The sequence below is a fragment of the Canis lupus genome, chromosome 18 (assembly GCF_003254725.2).
Source record: "Canis lupus dingo isolate Sandy chromosome 18, ASM325472v2, whole genome shotgun sequence".
Taxonomy (NCBI): Eukaryota; Metazoa; Chordata; class Mammalia; order Carnivora; family Canidae; genus Canis; species Canis lupus.
This window is the reverse complement of record NC_064260.1, coordinates 10,892,492-10,918,680: the sequence shown is the minus strand read 5'-3', so window position 1 is coordinate 10,918,680 and position 26,189 is coordinate 10,892,492. Positions and strand designations below refer to the sequence as shown.

The 26,189-nt window shown below is 40.5% G+C and overlaps 1 protein-coding gene across 3 annotated transcripts in view; it reads right to left on the bottom strand.

The window, feature by feature from the left end:
• The window catches only part of VPS41 (VPS41 subunit of HOPS complex), a 173,266-nt gene that overhangs the window by 29,363 nt on the left and 117,714 nt on the right, over positions 1–26,189 (bottom strand). For all 3 annotated transcript variants that reach the window (XM_025449198.3, XM_025449199.3, XM_049096283.1), the window contains 7 exons: positions 20,843–20,940; positions 16,937–17,066; positions 15,391–15,506; positions 13,770–13,826; positions 10,640–10,701; positions 9,160–9,241; positions 4,195–4,287 (listed from right to left, as the gene is read on the bottom strand). In XM_025449198.3, coding sequence (XP_025304983.1) covers positions 4,195–4,287; positions 9,160–9,241; positions 10,640–10,701; positions 13,770–13,826; positions 15,391–15,506; positions 16,937–17,066; positions 20,843–20,940 — 638 coding nt within the window. The remainder of the gene's footprint in view (positions 1–4,194; positions 4,288–9,159; positions 9,242–10,639; positions 10,702–13,769; positions 13,827–15,390; positions 15,507–16,936; positions 17,067–20,842; positions 20,941–26,189) is intronic.

Sequence of the window (26,189 nt, the reverse complement as noted above, 5' to 3'; positions counted from 1 at the left end):
CAAGACAACAAATAGTACAAATCTTCATGTTATTGAAAAAACTATTATTAATATTAAATATCTTAACTAATACTTTAATAAGCTACTATGAATTTAGTTAAGTGACACTTAGAAATGAAAATAGTGCTGGAATGTGCATCTGTAAAGTATGACAATTTGGTAAAAAGAGAACCAAAAAGAATCAGGAATATAGTCTCCATTAAAGTCCTATCCAAGTAACCCTGGGAAAGATGGCTAAGAGAGCAGAATGACAGGCAACACGTTTTCCAGTCAAACTGCAACCTTTCCACAGAAGAACATGACTGCAGCTTGACTTGAAAGATTTGGGGAGAGGACGTCACTAAGTAAAGATGATCTATTTTCTAAAACCATTGAATCAGAACATTAAGATGTTCTTTGAACCAAAATGATACTTTGGATCAGGTTTCTGTTTAAGTCTCTGTGATGTATTAGATACAAACATCTGAAAAACTTCCCACCCAAACACTGGCAGCCCTCAGTAGCCCTGAGACCAGAAATAATACTGTTTGGGAAAGGAGGCGGCTTGGCTCCATTTCCTCTTTTCCCTAATTCATGTGCCAGCCTGGCAGTACTGCCGATTCCTAACACAAAATAAGACAAAAGGACCGGTCATACTGTGTGATAAAAACATGATGCCTTCAACATAAACTGACATAAACACTTAAACTCATTTCAGATCAGGCTCTTCTCTGCTAAATTGGCTCTGTGTAACCTCGAATAAATATGCTAAGAAATACGAATGCCATCAACCCTCTGGCCTTTATTATTCATCAGAGGACATGGTTATGAAGCTGTTATAATTGAGTGGGTGAAGTCAGAGAATACCTTGGTGCTCATCATAGTAAGTACAAAGTTAAAAGGTATTTACTGAATGAAATGCCATAGCAATTGTCTCACTTTTAATATGCTCATATATCTGCCATTAATATCATGAAATAAAGACTCATTAACTCTTTGTGGAGCTCCGATGGCGCCATCACTTGGTGCCTGGTACTTATAAAAGTAATTCTGCTAGGTTATAAATAAAAAGAGAAAGCTAAGGGCATCTGGATGGCTCAACAGTTAAGCATCTACCTTTAGCTCAGGTCATGGTCCTGGGGTCCTGGGACTGAGCCCGCTTTGGGTGGGGGGAGGTCCCTGCACAGCAGGGAGTCTGCTTCTCCCTCTCCCCCTGCTCATGCTCTCTCTCAAATAAATAAATAAAATATTTTTCTTTAAGACAAAGCTATATGCATTTCAGTAGAAACCCCACACAAACAAGGCATGAAACATCATTATCTCCAAGTAAATACTACTACTTTGTATCTTTTTTAGGAAGAAAACTGAGAAGTCAATATTCTAGAAAAGTACAGCTTTTTTTTTTTTTGCCTTTTTAAATCTAGCCTTTAGTGCTGTTAAGTAGTACAACATTTTCATCCACATAATATGTGCTATAAAATACTGCTCCTTGGTTAATCATGTGACAATTTAATTCAAAATTAAACATGAAATTAAAAACGATGGAAGCTAAATGATTTAGAAGAGCTTAGGACAGTAAACAACGAATTATTTATACCCTTCGTAACACTACTGGCCAGGTAGACACTCTGAAACATTCAGGAAAAAACATCTACAAGCTCTAAGCTTAAGTCATGCATATTTCTTTCTGTCTCAGTCAACAGTCTTCCAGACACGAATCAACAGGATAACTTTAATGATACAGAATCTAAAATAGTTTCCTGAAAAAGAGTTGAATCATGTGAAAGAATTACAAAAGAATCATAAAAATAATAGAATTGCTTTCCCATGGTTAAATTACATTACTTTACAAAGAGGACAAGTATACCAAGCTTCAGTATTTCTCAATAAAATTCACAGTGTTCCCCATCATTTTCACAGAACACTCATAATTCTCTTTCTTTTGGGAAGATGTACAAAGACAGAATATTTATGACAGCCACTCTATATACTCAGAACATCCTGGAAAGAAATAGGAGAAGTCCATTACAAGTCTTTATTTACCAAAGAAACCTTTCCCAATAACTATGGCCAATAATAGACTCTCATCAGATCTTTTACAGAACATATCACTCTGCCTATGTCACTTATGTTTTAGTTGTTTAAAGCATATCAATATCATCATCCCTCTCAGCCTACACATCTACTGAAGACAGGACTGTGTTTTTAAAATTTCTCTTGGATCCAACTGAGTACTCAGCCCAGTTCTAGGCCATGGTAGGTTCTAAATAAAGCAATGCTGAATTGAACTGAATAGGGAATGAATAGGAAGTGGGTCTCTAGACTATATCAGCTGGTACCCAACACAAATGACACAACCTATTACCATGAACTCTTCTAGAAAATCTATACCTACAGATCTAGAAAGAAACAGACCTACTCCGTTATGGCAGATCGGATTATAATATGCAGTATCAAGAGAAAATGAGAAAATATTGCCTCTTTTAGTATACACAATTATTAACAAAGTAATTTGTTCAAGTTTAATTCATGCTGAAGCACTTAATCCCTCTCTATGATGAGAACACAGAAGTAAAGGAACTGTAGATCACACATGCTTCAGGCTGCTTGAATCTTCCATATCCAGGAACACCTGGCTGACAGTAACTGATCCAACACCTGAGTTATCTGGGTATGGAATGGCTACCATAAAGGTCCCTATAGATCTTAGGATCTAAAATTCACCTCGAGTTAAAACGTAGTAGTGTTAGCCATATTACCTCTCCTTAGGTTGAATCCGTTACTGGTAAAAAGGATCCTAACAAGGCATTTAGTGCTCAATAGGCACTGAGAAGCTAAGGATTCCTTTCCTCATTCTCTCTCCTCCTCTACGTATTAATTTTTTTGCAAGTCCCCTCAAATTCTTTAAAACATAACACCAAATACAAAACAGTGATGACAAACTGCAGCATCCCATGAGGCCCTGAAAGTGAACACCTATCACTAGGTTAGGTTCCAGATGGTGCCACGTTGATGAACGATTATGAAGGCAGGGGTGGGAGAAGCTGAGGACAGCAGCCCAGGGTCCCAGATCTGGTTTGTGGAGCCTCCTGGCTCAGTCACAGCTATGGAAAAGAGCTGGCCTAAAATCTGCCCACCAGAAATCTTTTTCCTCTGGTCAGAGGGAAGGAGGCAGAGTCTTAACCACATACTTTATTGACAGCTTTACTAGAGCAACCAGTACATTATATAGTAATTTGTTTCTATCAGGGTTTCTCAACCTCAGTACTGTTGACATTTGAGGACAAATAATTCTTTGTCATGGAGAGGGCATTTCTCGTGCATCCCTGCTGGCCTCTATCCATTAACCTGGTGTCAGTAGCATGAATTACCTAGTCATGATAACCAAAAATGTCCCCAGACATGGCCAAATGTCCCCAGAGGGCCTATTTAAGAACCTGTTAAGAACCGCTGGTTTACACACTTGCGTGTGACTTGGACCATGAGCTACCGCTGAATGCATGCCATTTCACTCACACCTGCATACCTAAGTGCCTACCTCATGCCTGCAATATGGTAGATACTACACGAATATTTTCCGAATAAATGTGTGTTAAATTAACCAACTTTAAAAATTATAATCCATTTTGGGTGCATGCAAACACTTGAAGTTCAAATCCAGGCACACCTGTTTCTTAAATGTACGCCTGTGAACAAATTATTTAATTTCTTCAATCTTTAGTTTCCTCATCTGTAAAATTTGATATTACCATTTATAGTGCTGTAAGTCCTGCCTTTCTCCTTCATCAATAAGCTAATAGATCACGTCCAATCCCCTTCCCCCATTCCTGACGCCCCAGTTTCTCTTCAATCCTTCTCTGGCAAACTTAGATCCGAGTCTCAGGCTTCAAGCATCAATAGCAGCTGCTATTCTATGTATGAAATTACCAAACAGCACTTGTCCTTTTTATTTGGTTTTCTCAAGGAGCCAAATGAATTAGTTTTATAGGAAACTATAAAGGAATTAAGGAATTTTTCAAAATGTGCATGGATTAGAGGTTTTCACTGTCTACACAGACACGAGCTGTCATGAGAATGTCACCTCAGTTTCATCCATCACCTACAAACCGCAAATCTGCTTCCTTTTAACTGCTTGCTCCACTGTATGATTTTTCTACATTTCTTACCATTTTCCCATTGAGAGCAAGTAAACATGACCACATCTGAATGCCGTACCTCATAATCACTTTCCAAAAATTCATGCAGGATCATTTCATAGATGAGTGGTTTCAGAATTGGATCTCCTCTTGGCAAGTAAGGACTAATAGCCTAAGGAAGAAAAAGAAAAAAAAAAAAACATCATTTCAGAAGGGGCAAAACAAAACCATACCACAATTACGCAGAAACTATGAGAGCACAGATCCTCATCCTACCACAGGGTTACATTCTGAAAGACCCATCAGAAATATAAAATATTTTAAGTCAGAAATGCATTTAAAACCCCTGTCGTACTGAACAGCACAGCTTGGCCAAGCCTACCTTACACATGCTCATACCACTTAAGTTAGCCAATGGTTGGCCAAAATCATGTAACACATGGCCTATTTTAGAATAAAGTGTTGGATATCTGTTTAGTTTGTTGAATACTGTACTATAAATGAACAAGAGAATGGCTGTGTGGGTACAGAATGGTTGGGAGTGTATGGGCTGCTGACCTTGGTGCTGGCGTGGCTGAGCTGCCTGGGAGCTATGGCTCACTGCTCTGCCTGGCATCTCGACAGATCATTGTCCAATGTATCACTAGCCCAGGAAAAGATCCAAAATCAAAGCACACACACACACACACACAAGACTCAAACACATCTCCAGACTGAACGTGAGGGGATGGAATAGGATTTAACATGCTGATGGACCCTAAAGGAAAGCTGGAGTAGCAATCTTTTCAACAAGAAGATCACCAATTATCAATATTTATGCTCCAAACTTGGGAGCAGTCAATTATACCAGCCAGTTAACAACCAAATTAAAGAAACACACTTATAATAATACAATAATAGTAGTGGACTTCAACGCCCCACTCACAACAATAGACAGATCACCTAAGCAGAAGGTCAAGGAAACAAGGTCCTTGAATGACACTCGACCATATGAATTCACAGATATATACAGAACATCCCATCCTAGAGCAACAAAATGCATCTTCTTGTCTAGAGCACGTGGAACCTTCTTCAGAACAGACCACATACTGGGTCACAAATCAGGTCTCAACCAATACCAAAAATTTGTGATTAGGCCAGTGTGTCTGTTTTGTGCCAGTATCATGTTGCTTTGAGGATTACATGTTTGTAATACAGCTTGAAGTCTGGTGTTAAAAAACAAAAACAAAAACAAAAAATCAAAGCATGATTCCTACTGAATTTGTATTGCCTTTGCACCACTCTAGAGTTGAAAAATCATTAGCTGAACTACTCTAAGTAGGAGACCATCCATTTTAACTTTTAAAATGTAAGGCAGCAGAGTACTTTGTAAAATTATTATGAAAAGAAAAATTCAAAGCAACTCTACCTTCTTATAACATTTGACAATATATTTTCAAAAGTACATTTGAGGTGTATATATGTATGAATGATGAATAAAAAGACTGCTTCAGTTAAGTTAAACTTTCTCTCTGTCCTTCCTGACAAATTAATGAATATCTAAATAGGAGGGAGAATGTCATAGAGATAAAAGCTACCGTAAGTAGTCAGGGAGTTACAGATCATCTATTCATATTTTTTTCCTTAAAATAGAATATATCACTCTTTAAAAATTCATAATCATTGTTCAAAATGAAGGGGAAATACACACTTTCCATTCCTTAGCTGTCTCAGTGCTGTGTTAAGGGGTACATTTCCAAACAACGCTGAATAACTCTGAAGTGCACTATGTACTGACTGCTATACTTTGTTCTGAGGACGGAGAACTAGAGTCACCATCCCAAGGGGCTCAGGGCCTCAGGGGGACAGTGTGCAGACATCCAAACAGCCAACTGCAACACTGGCTGCTAAGTGTTACATAAGCAAGGGTTAACAAGGTGCCATGATGAGCAGGTAAGAAATGATGAATGCCAGGAGTCTATGAGGCAGAGAAAGATGGGGCCGGGGTACCCGGGCAGAAGAGCATGAGCGAGGGCATGGAGCCTTGAATGTATGCTCTGTGTTCAGGGAGATCAGAGCGGCTCTGAGCTGTGAGACGGCGGTCAGAGAAGTGAGATAAGGCTGGGGAGAAAGGCAAGGGTTTGCTGTGAAAACAATTTGGATTTTACACTTTGAGAAGAAGGGAAGAGCAGATTTATTTTTTTAAGCAGCTACCTCTGGGGTGAGGTTGTTCACAGATCTCTCAGAAGGCCTGCAACAGCACAGACAAGAGTTGAGGCCGTGGCCCCCGAGGTAGGGGCCCCACTGATGTCGACACGTTAAGACTGAGGAGAAGTGGAGATGAAACAGCATGAGGAGGTGAGTCAGATGTTCTCATCAGGTGGTGGCTTTGAGGAATGGGCACACCGTGATGTCCCAGATAGAGACTGAAATGATGAGGAACAAATTTGGGAAAGAAATGGATTCACAACGATCTGAGTGGTTGTTATCAGCAGTTCATACAAGGAAAAAGGCCATCACACACCTCTAGCACAGATACTGAATTAAAAAGAAAGGTCTAGGTTACAGAGCTATCAGTCTGACCCCAGCCACAGGACTGGATATAATCTTCCAGGAGCAGCCCAACAAACAAGACAAAAAGTGTCCATAGGGCAAAGCACTAGTCATAGGGCAGGCAACCTAACTGGAAATCTTTTTTTTCTAAGATTTTTATTTATTTATTTGAGAAAGAGAGAACACAGGTGGGGAGGAGGGACAGAGAGAGAGGGACAAGCAGACTCCTCGATGAGCAGGGAACCCAACATGGGGCTCGAACCCAGGACCCTGGGATTATGATCTCAGTCAAAGGCAGTCTCTTCACTGACTGAGCCGGCCGGGCTCAACTGGAAATTTTATTCATGACTCCAAGAGAAGACTGAACACTAAAGGCTTATAAATATTGAAAACATTTTAAATGTTTTAAACTAACAACAGGTATACTTAATTGTTTAGTTTGGATGTTGTACATTAAGTTGAAAGGTAAATTGTTTCCTTCAAAGGAAGCAATCAACAAAACTAAAGGCCATCCTTCAGAATGGGAGAAGATATTGCAAATGATATGTCTGATAAAGGACAGTATCTGAAATATATAAACAATTTATAAAACTGAACATGGGCAGTTAAAAAATGGGCAGAAGACCTGAATAGACATTTTTTTTTCAAAGAAGACATCCAGATGGCCAACAGACACATAAAAAGGTGCTCACCATCACTCATCATCAGGGACATATAAATCAAAACCACAATAAAGGACACCTGGGTGGCTCAGTGGTTGAGCGTCTGCCTTCAGCTCAGGGTATGATCTTGGAGTTCAAGGACGGAGTCCCGCATTGGCCTCCCTGCAGGGAGCCTCCTTCTCCCTCTGCAATGTCTCTGCCTCTATGTCTCTCATGAATAAAAAAACTTTTTAAATCTTAAAAACAAACAAACACCACCACAATGAGATGCCACTTCACAGCAATCAGAATGGCTAAAATTAACAACACAGGAAACAACAGGTGTCTGCAAGGACATGGAGAAAGGGATCCTTCTTACACTGTTGGGAATGCAAACTAGTTCAGCCCCTCTGGAGAACAGTATGGAGGTTCCTCAGAAAGTTAAAAATAGAACATCATATGACCGAGCAATTGCACTACCAGGCATTTCCCCAAAGAATACAAAAATACTGATTCAAAGGGATACATGCACTATGATGTTTATAGCAGCAGCATCAACAATAGCCAAATTATGGAAAGAGCCCAAATATTCACTGACTGAGGAATGGATAAAGAAGATGTGGTGTATTCTTACATACAATGGATTATTACTCAGCCATAAAAAAGAATGCAATTGTGCCATTCACAATGACATGGATAGAGCTACAAAGTATTCTGCTAAACAATGTAAGTCAACCAGAGAGAGATAAACACCATATGATTTCACTCATATGTGGCATTTAAGAAACAAAATATGCATGTAAAGGGGGAAAAGAAAAAGAGAGAGGCAAACCAGAAAACAGACTCTTAACTATACACAGAACAAACTGAGGGTGACTGGAGGGGAGGGAGGTGAAGGATAGATTAAATAGGTGATGGGGATTAAGGAGGGCACTAGTGGTGATGAGCACTGGGTGTTGTATGTAAGTGGTAAATCATGAATTCTACACCTGAATTAATATTACAGTGTATGTAACTAACCATAAATTTAATGAAAACTTGAAAAGGAAAAAAAGGTAAAAACATGAAATATCAAATTATTTGTTATAGCTACATGGTCAAATTTTTCCATTTATCTTCCAGCAAATAAAACAGTATTTGAAAAATGCATTAATTCTTCAATGCATTTGAAAAAAGCTTCATTTTAGGGATCCCTGGGTGGCGCAGCAGTTTAGCACCTGCCTTTGGCCCAGGGCACGATCCTGGAGACCCGGGATCGAATCTCACGTCGGGCTCCCGGTGCATGGAGCCTGCTTCTCCCTCTGCCTATGTCTCTGCCTCTCTCTCTCTCTCTCTATCATAAATAAATTAAAAAAAAAATTTAAAAGAAAAAGCTTCATTTTATAATCTACAGGATGAGACTATACCTGCTTTCCATATTCATTAAAAAGAACATAAAAACTTCAGAGGCACCTGGGTGGCTCAGTCATTAAACATCTGACTCCTGGTTTCAGCTCAGGTCATGATCTTGGGAGCTGTGGAATAGAGCCCTGTGTCGGGCTCTGCACTCAGCCAGGAGCCTGCTTGAGACTCTCCCTCTGCCACTACCCCTGTGCGCTCCTTCTCTCTCTCTCAAATAAGTAAGTCTTTAAAAAAACAAAAAACAAAAAAATATGAAAACTTTATCTAAACAGAATTGGAGGTATATAAGAAGGTAGAGTATATATGTGTATATTTTATACACATAAAAAATGAATCAGATTTATATTTTTTCTTCCTAGCTAACATGCTTCCTGGGATAGAACTGTTTACTATTGTCTTAATTTTATTTCCATCTCAATATTAATATACAATATACAAAAATTCAGAGTTCAAAATAAGGCTATGCTTACCTTAAGCTGCCCAATTTCTTTAAATTTATAAACTTCACATTCCCAGAGTGCCGTATTTTTCCCAAGAATTTTCTGGCATTTGCTGGCAGTAAAAACATCCCAGGGAGAAAGAAAGAAAAAAAAAAAAGAGTAAATAGACATTTCCTCTATTGGTTTAGATAACTCTCTCATCCCAGAGTTTTGACAAATTTCTATGTCAAGTACCAATGAACGTAAAGGTATTACTAGATAACCACTTGATTGTATACACAAGGTTGATAGAAATCATGACAATTATTACAAAATACTTATAAATAAAGATGAATCCTTTCAGAAGACTGTGATTAGGGGCTTTCCCAAAGATTATCCTGTTCTGAGTCTTCTACTATCCAGATGAGCGCTGCTGGTTTTGGGACCTTTCTCGTCTTAAAGGAATGTCCATCATACCCCAAAGTACCAATTTAAACCACTTCTTAAATGGCTTTAAATAATGGACTACCAAAATCAGACTTAAGAAAAGTAGAGTCCTATCATAGTATATAATCTGGAGAAATATTTATATATGAATAAAAACTTAATTTACACATCAAAGAAACAGGTTTCCCTAAATCTCAAAAGATGCAAGGTAGGCGTGAAGGCTATGTTGCTAGGCTGTCCCCTAGTCCTGCAGGCAAGCATCATGAAGCTTCAGGGGGGACCAGTCACACACACACCACTGACGACCACTATGTAACATTTATGTTCTTGTCCACCATTTATGTTCTTGTCCATGCAGACCCCTGCAAACCTGAAGCCTGAAATCTGGTCACTTCCATGGATTTGCCACCCTCTTGCTGGGAGACAATTCTCTTTGAATTATAAGCAGTGGCACTGACTGCCTTCTCAAGGATGCTTGTGGAGGGAACAGCTCTGGAAATGAAAGACACAGATAGTGTTCCCCTCCAGAGCATAGGGCAGGTTTGTTTAGCATCCAGTATAGTAAATAGATCTCATTCCTCTGAAGTTAAAGGCAGGCAGGCTCACTGCCCATTATAAAAGAGTCAGATACCCAAAGCTCGGGGTCCCTCTCCTGGAACAGGAACCACTGCCCTCTATAGTATCACCCGGACAGCCCTCTATGTGGTGCTATGGGATCTGGTACAAATGCCAATACTCTGGCTACCACTGCTGAGTTAGGCCTGCATCTCTGACCCTGCATCTCTGAGTCTCCTGTCTTCTGCTAGTACCCATGTGCTACTCGTTAGCTTATAAAAAGGGTAAACTCTCAGACTCTTCATGATTTTTTACCTCTTTCTCATTAAATTGTCTCACTTTGGTCAAAATGAGGCAATAAGTGGATTAAGTAATAAATCCATTCTGTAGTTAAAGCCATTAATACTCAAAAATCACCCCTGAAAGAAAGATACAAAAAAACGTTGACCTCAGAGAATGGCTTATGTTACTGTTAACATTTCTCAATTCTATTTATACTAACAAATGATCATGAAAATGTCATTATTACCGAGCTGCTATGTCATAGTCTCCTTTTTCCACCAGGTGGTTTATATATGCCAGGCCAATATCCTAGGAAAATTAAATGGAAGGAATTTCATAATTAACCAGAACAACTGAAAAGTTGAGCCTCAATTCCCGAGTAGGCCATAACACTGGGGTCCTACTGGCTAGAACCTGTTTTATACATCTGAGTGTGCTGTATGTAATTATGCTCATTTCCTTCCTAAGCAGATTTAAATGCACTTATATTTTTATTTCACAAATTTTAGAATTCACAAAAAAATTATATTCCTATGGCAAAGGCTCCTAACCTGCTCCCGATTAGGAGATTTTCTACAAAAGAAATCTGCAACATTAGAAACATGGTCCAACAATTTCATGCTGTCACAGATATAAAATTGCTTCTTGTGCTTTCATCTCTAAGCTCTGAGCTACTGGTCTCCTCTATATCAAGACTGAAAAAATGCTGTAGGAAATACACAATGACAGATCATATTAAAGGGAAATATTGAATCTTAAAGTTAACATTAATGTGAAAATGAGCTCCAAAAACATGATTCACACCCATGAGTTTACAGATGAAGAAATGGGTTCACAGCAGTGCAAGGGCTGGCTTCTGTGTAATATCCATTCGCTGACGCCACCTCCGCTCTGAAAGGATCAGGTGGACCGCGTTACACCAAAGACACGAGAGCTCTTGTTTGATCTCCCCAAGACTCCTCCTGTGAAATATTATTTCCAACTAAAAGCATCTTCATGAGAAGCTTAAATTTATCTTATGTAACAAAACTTGGATTTTACATTCTAGTTTATATACAAAAAAGGTGTGAGATTTCCTCCTGTACAGCGGAAATGGCAGGAGCCCATGTCTCTCTCTGCCTGGTAGGAAATTACACTGTGTTAGGAGGGGGAAAAAAAAAAAGTCTCTGTGTAACTTAATGTACAGGACTGCTGGCAATTTCAAGGCTGCAGGAAAATACTAATAGTTCATAGTTCGTTACATTTTTACTCTAATGACTATGTAGGAAATCCTATTTCAAATCTGTATAAACTAACGAGTAAAAAAAAGGGTGCCTAACTTTAGTTTTCTGCAAACAGACTACACATTACAGTATCTCTGAAGTCTCTCTGTCCAGGGTTAGAGAAGAGAACATCTCCTTTGCAGAGCCCATCTCCAACCTTTGTCCTCATGCCAGGCCCCCACCCCACTGTGGAACTTATTCCACCACTCATCCTCTTTCTCTGTCCTTCTTTCCTCAACCTTAGTTTTCTCTCTTCCCTTTGTGTAAGCATGTTCTGTGTCTCTCTCACACAAAATACTCCCCATCACCAAGGACCTCTTTATGACCACGTGGCTCCAGCCACAGTCTACTCTCTTTCACTTCACAGCCAGCCTGATGGTCAACATGCAACCCTACTTCATCATCCATCATCTCCTCACTTATCACTCCTTACAGCACATTGGGAATGAATAATACAGAGAAAATTCACTAGTCATTTCTGTATTACCAAACCCAACGGACAACCAACTAGCTGAGTTTATCTTACCTTTGGCCTGCTCACCTCAACTACTTCAGTTTGCTTACCCTGAAATGCTCTCCTCTCCCTGCTCCCCTTCCCCTGCCGTTCCAAAACTGTTTTGGACATGTCATTCCTCAAACGTGGGCATTTCCAATGGTTCCATTCAAGTTCTCTGTTTTCTGAGGCTAGATGCCTACTCTTGTGTGTGGATTGGTTCAAACTCATGCATTCCACCTGTTTGCGGACAAATCTCTGGAATCTTTCTGAGTCCAGATCTCTTCGCTGTGCTCCACTAGGATGTCCCAGAGTTGGCCCAAACCCAATGTATCAAAACCAGTATTAATCTACCCACATTCCTCCATCCCGTTCTCCCTGGCATGGTCTCTCTCTCTCTTTCTCTTAGGGAATGGCAAGACCATCCACCAGAAGCCCAAGACCAAAGACTGGAAGTCAGGCTAGATTTCTTGCTCTCATATGCATGAGGAGCCAACCACCATAATCTGCAGAGTCTGGTTGGATGTATCCTCCATTTGTCTTCACTTCTCCATTCTTACTGATCCTTTCACCTCCCTACCAAGAAGGAAGCCATTCTTGATTGATCTCCATTTCAGCTGGCTATCCTCTGGCCCCTTTCTCCATCAGAGAATCTTTCTAACAGGCACATTTGGTGAGGTACTGAAAGCATAAACTGTAGAGGTTTCAAGATGAAGCCAAGCTCCTAATTATATATGGCCCTTCAGAATCTGGCTCTTGCTACCCATATATACACTCTGTAAATGCCCCACATAACCAAGCAGGCCACATGGTGTCACTTCTCTGCACTGTCACGTATACTATTCTGTTGGGCAGAATGTCCTCTCCATTTCTAGACAATCCTTATTTACGCTCCACAATTTTGAATGGAGGGAAAAAAAGATGATCTGGTTCTCTCTCCTCCTTTGGGTTCCTGAGTTCTTTTATGTGTACACTCTCAAGGCATTAGGCTTTTACAAGGTGTTTGAGAGAAGCTTAAGGTGAGGAAAGTATAGGCAGAAGGAATTTGTGCTACAACCCCAAATAGCCATAAAAGAGTTTGCATCTCTCAACAAGGGTGCTGGACTCGCTGGTCCCTTCACACTCTCTCTGGCTTTCCATCTGCACATCCATTGTCACAGTTAGCAAAGAAATGGGCTTTTTCCAGAGTCCAAAATGTAATGAAAATGTATATGAGGTCCTAGATTAGTTTCCACAACACAAATGACTCTGTGACTATGCAGACACTGAAGCAATCTGGTTTTATGAAACTACTTTTGATAAATTTTGTAATAATGTGATTTTACCTATGACTTAAAGAGACTTCCCCACACATAACTGGAAAGCTTTGTAGTTAAAGTGCGTTTCACAATCCAGGTTCCAAATTACCTGAAACTGTCTCCTAGAAGGTGTTCAAGTCTCTTGTTTACAAGCAGAAATGGATTCAATAAAATGAGATATTTTGACCTGGCAGGTTAGAGAATTAGTCTGAAATAAAATCTCAAAAAGGTAGGAAAGAGCTGTTCTTCTCAAGTTACTTTCAGCCTCATTATAACTTATTGAAAGGTAAAATTATGCTTCAAATAGTAAAATTACATACTTACTAGAATCTTATGTCTTTTAATGTTCTTCTGGCTGATTTCGGCTGCCATCAAAGCTTCCTGTATTTACAGAAGCATGGTAAAAGGAGTCAGAAAAGAAGGGAGGGAAAATAAGAGAGAATGGGGAAGATATTGATGTTATAAACACTATATTTATTATGTTTTTAAGTTCTGGACTACATAAATAAAGCCCCATTTTCCCATGGCTTTTGCCTCAAGCACAGGCATTTTTAATGTTATGGTTGAATGAACCTCACTGCATTCAAACTCCAACAAAAGCAGTCAACCAAAATGAAGACTTCTCTTATTTCCATTTGAATGCATTTCCACATTAGGATATTGGAATCACATTTCAGGCACAAATCAAAACACAACAAAATTTCTTTGGTTCCAACTACAAAAAAAAAATTCATGTGTCATTCTAAATCTGCATGACATACATTGACAAAGGGGTACGTTTCTTCTATAAAATACAAAAATTAAGCTATATGTACTATATGCAAATACATTTAGGTGTATTTGCAACTAAGATTTTAAAAATCCCTGATTTTACTTTTATTTTGGAAAGTTCGTAATTATTACTTTAACAGAAATGTTTAAAACATAAAAGTTATTGGGGCACCTGGGTGACTCAGTTGGTTAAGTGTCTGATTCTTGGTTTTGGCTCAAGTCAGGACCTCAGGGTCATGAGGTCGAGCCTCCCATCAGGGCTCAGTGTAGAGTCTGCTTGTCCCTCTCCCTCCTCCCACCCTCAAATATATACATACATACATACATACATACATTAATACATAAAATCAATCTTAAAAACCATAAAGAATTATTTAAGGGACTACTGGATCTAAAGCAATATATGGTAATAATTGAAATATAAACTTTTTGTATCAATACCTAGACTCCAGTTTATATATGAAAAACATTTTTCCCCCAAATCCTTTCAGGCAGTCACAAACTTAAAGCAACATATAAGTGGAGTATTTTTTGTTTGTTTTTAGCTCCACTTATATGTTGGAGTATTTTTTGTTTGTTTTTAGCTAATTAGCATATAAGCCGATCCAGAGAGTTTCTCTCACCAAATGGACATAATATTGCCTTTTCTTCTTTTAAAGTCAGGAAGGTTTTCGTTTTTAAAAAAGAAAAGCTCATCATGGGACATTTTTCTATTCAAATCAGTCTGATTTAAGACTCAACGAAGTGGACATTATTCCATCAGAAAAGTAGTCCAAACCATCCTCAGTGAATAATAATGTCACAGCTTAACTTTACATATGAAATTAGCACAAATGAATGGCACCACCAGAATATAGGAGACAATTCTGAAATACTAGCTCCACTTTATTTTCCTTGAGAAGCCACAAAATAAACACTTGGACAGGCTGGATCTAACCCACCCCACTCCTTCTACCACCACGTCTTCCTCCACTGAACAGTAAAGCCAGTTAACCTCCTTGTAATCTTTTCCCCTCTTAATTTCTGAAAAGAGTATTGGAAAGTTATTAGCCTACTACATATTTTTCGTTTAGAGCACTCTAATTCACCTACACAAAGACTTATTACAGAAACCTTTTATCCTCTCCATGTTACAGAAGTGTCAATACTTTTAGGAAAGGAAAATCAAAACCACCTCGTATTTCTTCTTTTCAAGGAGCCAGTCGATGTGGTCATCTTGGTCTCGTTCCTTGGCTACTACGATGTCTCTTGGACTCACGATGTAAAAGAGCGATTCCCCTTCAGAGTACTCTATAGGTGAGGGAAGAAAGGAACAGCATAAGCTGCAGAAACCCTGGCTATAGTTTCAGAGACTTGGTTAGGGAAGCCAACTCCAGAGGAAACAGGAAACTTGCCCACCTTTGGAGCAAGTATGTTTGGCTCTGGTTGAAGGTGTGAGTGCTTTAAAAAATATTTACAAGTAAAATTATTTGAAAGAAAAAAGGAAGGGAAGGAAGGAATACCATAAAAAAGTAAAAAAATTAATGTAGGTTTATAATTCTGTATTTAACACATTAACATTGTGACTTCGACTGAGAAGGTGATCAAGATTTTCTAAGTCTGCTGTGTATCAGAATTCATCTTCTGTATATACACTTAATTTATGGCCACTTACAGCACTGTTCTACTTTTACAGAACAATTACACTCCATAGTTGGCAATAAATGTTTCCTCCTCATCAAGGTCAAGGCCGTTTACAGCATAAATGACAGATGCCCCAAGCCTTGGGGACATAATCTATCATTTCGGCATGTTATGCACAATGCCGTTCGTGAGGGTTTCCTGCAGAATTCAATTATACAACCTGTTCTGAAGGGTTTCCAAGTGTGCAGCAGAGTTTGCTCTGAGCAAAAACCCTAGCTTGGATCCTTCCAGTTGTGGATCACATTTGCTTTTTGCCAAGTCCAGAATATACACTCACATTCCTCAGTTGATTAGGGGCCATATAAAAGAAAGCTCCAACTCTATAGAATATTTCTTCATTGTCTTTGGCCAGATTGAGAACCGAAATATTCTGAAAATATGTCAATTGGTTTATGAAGTGGGAAAGAATTTCTTAAAAAAAAAAAAAGAAAAAAAAAAAAAAAAGCTTAGGCTCTTCCGCTTTGATCAATGTATTTTTAAAGGATATGAGGACACTAGCACAGATGCCCTGGCATGACTAAACATCAGTAGTTCATCCTTTATTTCTAAGCAGCGACCAGTGCATTCACTCACCCACTCTGCAAATATTCAGCGAACACCTAGTACTTACCAGGCTCCCTTCCAGGCTCTGGGGATTTGGTCCCAAATAGAAAGACGACTTCTCTGCCATCCCAGAGCACACTTTGCAGATCTATGAAGCTGGGAGTCATATGGCAACCACAGAACCATGCTGCCCAGCATCCATGTAAATGTCACACTAATTAGGACACCATACAAAATGTAAGAACAAAGACCACAGAGCCTACTCACCTGAGTCCTGGCCCCATGCCTACCCTACCCTTCTGCTGTGGGAACTCAAGCTAGTTCTGTAATATGTCTGGGCCTCATGCCCTCAGCTTTGACACAAGACATGTGCCCAGGTATTCTCTATGACCCTTGCAGAACCTCAACTTAAATTCCTGGTCATGCTAATTGCATAAAAGGGAAAAAAACCACAAGTATAAGAAATAATATGAGCCAGAGCTTTGGTCTCTCACCTAAATGATAATCTCTGCACTCATTCTCCTGAAAGCCTCTCACTGTCAGAGCGTCAGAAGAGATCTCTTCACAAGTTTCAGAGAGCGGCTGGATGATATCTAGTCGTGGCCTGGCACAGTATTCTCTTTCCTGGGTGGGAGGAAAGAGAAGGAACAGGCATGTTCTCATTACATTTCTAGAAACTGTACAAATTCATTCTAGTCAGTCATTAAATGCATTGGCTTCAGGATGCCTGGACGGCTCAGTGGTTGAGTGTCTGCCTTTGGCTCAGGGTGTGATCCCAGGGTCCCAGGAGCAAGTCCCACATTGGGCTCTCTGCATGGAGCCTGCTTCTCCCTCTGCCTATGTCTCTGCCTCTCGCTGTCTCTTGTGAGTAAGTGAATCAATGAATGAATGAATAAATAAATAAATAAGTGCATGCATACATGCATGCATTGGCTTCATAATTTTGGAAGATGTAAGCCCTTCTAACCTAACCTGCACAGACAGCCTCATCATAGCACGTTATTTCCTGACCTTTTTGTGTGACATCAACGGGACAGGTGCTGCTGTGTCCCTGCAGCTGTCCGCCACTCAGCTCCAATGGTATGGCCACCACCCACTTCCACAACCCGGCTTAAATCTCTTCCTCACCAACGTGAGAAAGAGGAAAAATGTTACAAACTGCTAAACCACTGCCACTACTGGTGAACTTACTGGTGATGCTGAAAAGCCACACAGACTGAAGAGCTTCATCTAGAACACAATCACGGGTGTTGCCCAGCGTGACAGGCAAGAGTCACTAGGGGCTAGAGCCACCAAGACCCCGAGTGTTTAATTTTATTTCATTTTCATTAATTAAAACTTAGATAGCCACATATGGTTAGTGACCATAGTGTTGAACAGTGCAGTTTTAGGTCGGGAAAGAAGGGGTAAAGAAGTCTTCCTAGGGCCAATGGAGTTCCATAACCCAGAAGGGGATGAGACGAGGACTGCTCTTGCCAAGCTTTTTTTTTTTTTTTTTTTTTTTAATTTTTATTTATTTATGATAGTCACACAGAGAGAGAGAGGCAGAGACACAGGCAGAGGGAGAAGCAGGCTCCATGCACCAGGAGCCCGACGTGGGATTCGATCCCGGATCTCCAGGATCGCGCCCTGGGCCAAAGGCAGGCACTAAACTGCTGCACCACCCAGGGATCCCTCTTGCCAAGCTCTTAAATGACCCTTCAGTGAGTAGGACTGCTCCAAATCTCACATGTGAAGGATCCAGGGATCAAAAACTCAGCTGAGGTTGAAGTCACAGAAGTCAATAGTAAGGCTGCCACCTGTGGACTTACGTGAATCTGAGACTTGAAGTCAAGTTTGTTTTACTTTAAAAGTTTGTTTTTGAGCTTTCAACACACAGGTGTAAGATACACACTTGAGTGTTTTCCAAAGGAAGACTTGGGGCCATGTGACACGGGTGCTGAGAACCCAGATGATGAAGGGGTGCAGCGTGAGACAAGTTGGTGCTTCCCCAACACCCCAGGTTCCCTGAGGAACATGGTAGGCCTGAAAGAGTACCCAGATCCATTTTGTTAGGTCAACTGAGGGGTAACTACATTAGCTTTGCATCTCACACACATTTCAAAACATTCCAAAAATAAAACAGCAACTATAAAAAAAAAAAATCAACCAGTAGAAGGGGGAAAAATAGTGAATATACAGTATAATTTTTCCCATCTGTGGAAAAATGAAAAATGTCTCAATTTTGAAACAATGGGGAAAAATGGAAAGATTTGAATATTTTAAAAATGAACTGCTGTGGACAGTGACCAAAAATATAGCAAAATTGGAATAGCAAGAATAGAAAAGATATTTAAAGCAAATAATATTAAAAGAAAACCGCCTTGCTTGGGTCACATAAACCGCTCCTTGAAATGCATAAGAAAACTGTCAGTGATGTGAGTCATCTTATTACTTTACAACCTCTGCTCATTGGTCAAGCAGCCCTGCTAAGGGTGAGAATTTGGTCTTGCTGGGTCTCTAATCCCTAATGCTTAGCGTGACTCTGGATGCACATATGCTTTACCAATGAATCAAAGAGAAACAAACACTAGGGGACAGCTTAATAAATCTAGATGAAATAGTTCACAACCACTATAAATGATAATGATAGGAGAATACATAGCCACATGGAGAGAGAACAGAATAAGGTTCATAAAAATTGGGCAACACAGAGGAGTGTGTGACTGTGATAGCAACCATGCAGACACATGCACGTATGTGACAGGTCTAAGGGAGAATGTTCTGGGGGAGGAGAGGCATGATATAAAGACAGGTTTGGTTTAATGTTGTGGTTACACTGTCTCTTCTGTATGAAAAGAAAAAAAGAGGGGAGAGGTTTGAACCCGCTTTTGCTTTTCTCCTTTTGTCTTAATTTTATCAGTTTACTCCATGTTTAATAATCTAAGGTGTACTTTGGCATCAGAAAATAGCTGCATGTGTCGGCACACATATTCGTGAATCATCTCTGAGACCCTCCCACTTCTTCCTCTGAAAATACTCCATTTTCTTTTCTTCTCAATTCCATTTTCTAATGTGCTCTGTGAGGTTGGCCTTTCTTTGGTCTTTACTCCTTTGTGATAGTCTTGTTTATTATCAAAGGTTTCCCTGCTTCCTTTCTTTTTTGGTTCGGTTGCTTATGAGGCTTTCCCTTTTTTCATTTTATTGCTTCTTTCCTCTGTCTTTCAATCACAATCTCAATCTGCCCCACCTTCTTCATCAGAAAGCACTGTATTTACTCCCTCAGGAGCCACTGCTTTTCTTTCTTTTCAAAAAAATAAATAAAATAATAAAGTGATGTCCTGCAACAGGGCTAGAAGCCAGCCCTATTGATTTTAGTCACTGGGAGGATTCACTTAAAGTCGACAGCATCCCATTGCCTAGCAACATGGGCGCCCAGAGCTTCAGGTTACTATAGTGATGACTTCCCACTGCACGTGCTTGCTCAGAGAAATGCTTCAGAGCAGCTACCACTTCAAAACCGGGGCTCCCAGGGTTTCCCCCCTCCCATTTTATTCCAAGCCAATTGAAAAGGGGGAAAAAAGGAGAGGATACAGACAAGGAGAGCCTACTTACTGTAATGGCCTAGACAATCAATTTGCAATTTCTTTTATATACAGCATCTAAGAGAAAATCCTCTACAATAAGCTCTCCTTGGTTTATGCCTTGAAGCCACCCACTCCTGCCCCCCCTTCCCAACAGAACCCCTGGACTCTAATAGTGAAGCCAGGCTGAGAATGGGGCCCATCTAGGCTGCGAAGGAAGACCGAGTGTCTCCACTAGATCACACAGACAGGCTTCCCTCCAGAGTCACAGATAACGAGATCTGGATTCTCTCTGCTGCTTTCTATTGGCCATGCATTTCATACCCTCATTTCCATTGATAACTGAGACTTCACTGCAACCTATTTCAAAGCTAAAAAAATCAAGCTGCTCTAAATCAGTCGGCCATTGGGAAGTAAGCAAATCTGTCTGGACCACAGGAAATAATGAAGTGCCCTCTCCATAATTCCCTGTGACCACAGGGGCGCCTGTTGTTGCGGAAGATCAACTTTGCTGCTGTCATTTCTGCTAATGCACAGTGTCAGCTTAGTTTCTTCGCCCTTCAGCAAAAGAAATCCTTCATTCCTTTCGACGAAAATACCAAGAGGTGGAAAAAAGAGAGAAAAAAATGACTCCTCTGGGCTCGGCCAAAGGAACAAAGGCAGGCAACGAGTGGGGCTTCTGAAAGGTAAATACATAATCGTTGCTGACCTTATTTTATAGGTCAGAAGTTGTGCCTCGACTACAGCACATCCCTTTCATGGGCAACCTGATCTGGCTATCGTGCTAAATAATGAACCCACATTTCCCTCTGTATTGGGGCTACAAAAAAAAATTACCGTTTTTTCTGAAACCTCCTTCACATAGGAAAGAACAACCAGCTGGTCACAGAGAGGTGCAAGTCCACTAATGTAGAATTCAGTTTCAAACTGAGACACTGCAAACAGAAGGGACACAAGAGTAAGTGTTAACAGGAGCAAAAAGCAGCCCATCAAGGAAAGGACACATGGACTACAAATGCAGGGTGGATTTACTCTAGAAATCGAACGTAAAGGGGGCGTGGATAAACACACTTCTTTGACAATAATGAAAGGCCAGAAAAGGATATCTGGGAACTAGAAATTTTCTATCACCAACAAAAGCAAACCTGTCACAGTCAGACGTGACACTGTGACCAGCTAGTTTAAAAACGACACAGTTAAATCCCATGAAGACACTTTTAAATCCGTAAAATTCAATGTAATACTAATGACAATAATTTAAAAAAAAAATGCCTGAGTTTAGGTTTTTTATAATTAGGGCATTACAGTAGTCCAGAGTTCACAAGGAACGCTATTTGTAATTATGAAATATTATGCTTTTAAAAAATAATATTTAATTTGACGACTCAGAAGCAAAAAAAAAAAAAGAAAAAAGTTGTGTTAATACAGATCACATTGTGATTAAAGACCACTATTTCCTAAGTGAAATAAAGATTAAAGAAAATAAGGAAATTCTTTCTTTTTTAAAGACATTTAAAATTTTAAACTAGGGCATCACTTAAGAAGTATATGGATTTAATTATAATAGAGTTCACAGACCCAATAGAAAGCTCAGTGGCAGAAGTACAAATATTGTTAATAGTATGATTCTAATAATTAGCTACTATAAAATATTTATAATAAATGATTTTTGCTTTAAGCAACTAAGTTTGGGGGTGGTTTACTATACAGCAAAGCTAGCTGATACAGTAGTGGTGGTGGCAGAGACTCTTCCAGGAGTCATGCACTGTACTTACAGATTTGGAAGCAGACTCTCATTTGGACCCACCACATTTTCTAAGAGTTGCCTGGCTCAGACATTCTCCACAGTTAGTGGTATTAGCTTCATCTTCAGCTTCAGTTGAGTTCTTTTCTCTCTTTTTTAAAGATTTAATTTATTTGAGAGCAAGCAAGCATGACTTGTGGGAGGAGCAAAGGTGGAAGGAGAGCCAGGTGAAAGAACCTCAAGCAGACTCTATGCTGAGTGTGGAGTCCAACATGGAGCTTGATCTCAGGACCCTGAGATCATGACCTGAGCCAAAATCAAGAGTTGGACGCCTAACCAACCGAGCCACTCAGGCATCCCAGATTCAGTTAAATTCTATGATGAAACCGCTCTTTTCTCCAAACCAGGGTACGTCACTGTAGCATAGCAGAAACAATATTACGTGGCTCAGTTGGCTGAGTGTTTGCCTTCAGCTCGGTCATGATCCCCGGGTCCTGGGGTCCAGTCCTGCACTGGGCTTCCTGCTGAGCTGGGAGTCTGCTTCTCCCTCTGCCTCTCCCACATCCCCACCCCAACCCCCAACTCATGCTCTTTCTCAAATAAATAAAATCTTAAAAAAAGAAAAGAAGAAACAATATTTAACATAGAGTCAGGAAGCCTGGATTATAATTTCCACTAAATCAAACTCAGGGAAGTCATTTATCTTCTGCAGGTATAACTTTTCCCATCTATAAAATAAAGGAATCAGAGTAGAAATAAAATCCCTAACACAGATGAAACGAGGGGCTACTGAATTTTTCTTCTGCATCTTCTCCACTTTCCCTGGAAATCCGTCACTTGTTTTTTTTAACATTTTTAACGTCAACTCTTTGTACAACTGTTCTCACAATTTAATTCTCTCACTGAAACGAAACTTAAGTTGAACGAAAAAATTACTAAATAGTAACATATATATTAAAAAGGTAATATGTATTATGCTTTGTCCTTGGTTAGATCACATAAGTGGTCACAGTGGCCTATGAAGAACCAAAGAATGGAACTCCAAAGGCAGGTGCTCTGGTCCCAGCTTAACTGGGACCAGTCCACTGTCACTAACACTTTTCCTCAATCTTTGTGGGCCTGAACTGAACATTTTTATCCGGGCACTTAAAAATACTTTTGGTAAAACATTAATGTGATAAATGTTCACAGGAAGTTGCATATGCAGAACACCACCTGCACCACAACCACACGTACAGATGAGCACATACAGTGTGGCCAGGCACTGAAGGCTCTAGAGAAGCTCCCATGGCTGTGTGTACACAGGGGGAGGGGGTAAGGTAGGGATGGGGAGGGGTGGAATGTCCAGATGCTACAGAACAGTATGGGGCCAGTGATCAAAGAGGTGGTGGCACTTTTACATTCTAGAAAGCATACAGGCACATTAACCAGAGGTTTTGACTGTCGTCACTCCTGAGGTGGTTAAACCCAGTTTGGTAGAAATGGTCTTGAGTTCTATTTCACTAAATAACATTTCATCATTGAAATGTTACACATACAGTTCAATCGATCGATCAACCAGTCAATCAACCAGAGATGCCACAGACTCATGGGAATTACAAGGAAGCTTTGATGTGCTTGTCTACTAGGCACCACAGGGAAAACATCATCTAGCCAGTGGTGGGTGAACAAGGCACTCTCCCCATTCAGGATGCCAAATATGCTGCCTGGGTTCACACTGACAAGGAGTAACAGTGTCTCTCCTACATGTAACCAAATACACATCAAGCCTTGGTTTTTATGAATGAGCTGAAAGAAACAGAACAATGAAGCTAGAAAATAATTCTTTCCAAATCTTCCCTGTTCTACATACTTATCTCCCAGTCCACAATAGCTTCCATTAATAAGACAGAAAATTTCCTGTTCTCTAATAAGAAAGATAGGAAATCTAATGTGCTCTTAAAGAAAACAAAGGAAAATGTGCAGAACCACACAGCTATTTTTCTGAATTCCAGATACTATAATAAATGTTTTTGTTAAGCACTAGATCTTACTAGACTTTATTGAGAATTAGTAATAATTTAGGGAGATAATGTGAAGTGGCTAAATTATAAACTAACTGGAAAGATGCTACTTATGAAGAAAAGATGTTCCATGTAAAACTAGTGTCAAGTTTAATGTCAAGAGAAGGAAATGTGGAATGGCAGTGTTTATTCTCCTGAAGGACATACATAAATGATGTAAAAGTTAATGGGATGATTTTTGTAATACTTGAAATACCTTCAAGTAATTACTGGGCTATTCCAAATTTTCAACGGACCAATGAAAGTTTTGGTTAACTTATTTTCCCCGAGATCCTATTCTTTTCCACATATCAATGATTTAATCATTTTAATGAAGATCACCTGTTTTTCCCTAAAGGAGAACTAGTTTAAATACAGATAATTTATACGTCTATTACCACAGCAGCTCATCTTTAAGCTGATTATCTGGAAACAATAAATCATAAGGAAAACAAAGACAAATTCAGTTGGAGAGCCCTAAAAAAAAAAAAAAATACGATAAAAGCTAGAGAGGGATGTGTCCAGAGGGAACCCAAGACAGTAGCTATACTTCAGGATGAGATCTAGAGTGCAGTGATGGCTCTGGTCCTACGGAGGTGCTGTGCTCACTCTTGAGTAGGAAGGACCAGACAAGGGGGTGTTGGTCAGAACTCAGGCACCGCTTTCTGCCTCCACAGACGCAAGTGGTGCTGTGCTCTGGCTTATTCTGGGGGAGAAGCATTCCTTGAAATGCAAGAAGAAAAAAGAATTCAAGGAAAAAAGAAAGAGTCCAAGCATACTGAGAGAAAGTTTCAAAAAGACTATTCACAAGAAAATTCTATTCAGGGAGGTCCTTTTTTTTTTTTTTTTTTTTTTTTTTTAAGATTCTATTTATTTATTCATGATGAGAGAGAGAGAGAGAGAGAGAGAGAGAGAAGCCGGCTCCATGTAGGGAGCGCGACGTGGGACTCGACCCCAGGTCTCCAGGATCAGGCCCTGGGCTGAAGGCAGCGCTAAACCGCTGAGCCACCTGGGCGGCCGGGGAAGTCCTTTAGATGCAGAATGGGGACCCTGATGCAGAAGGGAGCTTAGAGTTCTAGATCTGCACTGTCCAACAGAGTATTACGCAAGCCAAAAAAGACAACTGGCGTATGCAATGTTAAATCTTCTACTAGCCACATTAAAGACTAAAAAGAGATAAACTTCTAAAAATTTATTTATTTAGTGCAACGTATCTAAAATGTTTCCATTCCAACATGTGACAACATAAATTAACAAGACAATTTACTTCTTATTTCCATACTAAGTCTTCAGAGTCCTGTGTGCAGCGCAGCTCCATCTGCACCTGCCACTTTTCAAGCACAACAAGTGGCTAGCGGCTACGGTAGTGGGCAGCGCAGATCGAGATGCCCAACAGAGTGTTTGTCTTGAAAGTCCAGTAATTTCACTCAAATATATCTTGATGGTGCTCATCATGGGCCACTCTTTTCAGATACACAGGGGTATGCTTTTGATTTATAGCTTTGAGTTTTGTTTCTTTATAGTTTCAGGAAATTTTTCTTGAATTACATTTTTTGGTATCTGCTCCATTCCTTTGCTTCGTTTTGTTCTTTTCTTTAGGGACTGGTACTTGTAGGTTGAATCATCTTTGCCAGTCTTCAGTATTTATCATTTCATTCCAAATCTTTTTTTCTTATTGCTTTGTGATTTTTTTAAAATTGTCCTATTACTTATAAATATTTGAGTTGGGGGGAGGAGCAAGATGGCGGAAGAGCAGGGTCTCCAAATCACCTGTCTCCACCAAACTACCTAGAAAACCTTCAAATTATCCTGAAAATCTATGAATTCGGCCTGAGATTTAAAGAGAGACCAGCTGGAATGCTACAGTGAGAAGAGTTCGCGCTTCTATCAAGGTAGGAAGACGGGGAAAAAGAAATAAAGAAACAAAGGCCTCCAAGGGGGAGGGGCCCGCGAGGAGCCGGGCTGAGGCCGGGGCGAGTGTCCCCAGGACAGGAGAGCCCCGTCCCGGAGGAGCAGGAGCTGCACCGACCTTCCCGGGCGGAAAGGGGCTCCCAGGGAGTTGGAGCAGGACCCAGGAGGGCGGGGATGCCCTCGGGCTCCCCGGGACAGTAACAGAGCAACTGCGCGCCCAGGAGAGTGCGCCGAGCTCCCTAAGGGCTGCAGCGCGCACGGGGACCCGGCGGGACCCGGAGCAGCTCGGGGGGCTCGGGCGGCGGCTCCGCGGAGGGGGCTGCGCGGCCCCGGGAGCAGCTCGGAGGGGCTCGGGCAGAGGAAGAGGCTCCGTGCAGAGGGGGCTGCGCGGTTCCAGGAGCAGCTCGGAGGGGCTCGGGCGGCGGTTCCGCGGAGGGGGCTGCGGCCCGGGAGCGCGAATCCAACAGCGCAGGCTCCGGAGCACAGG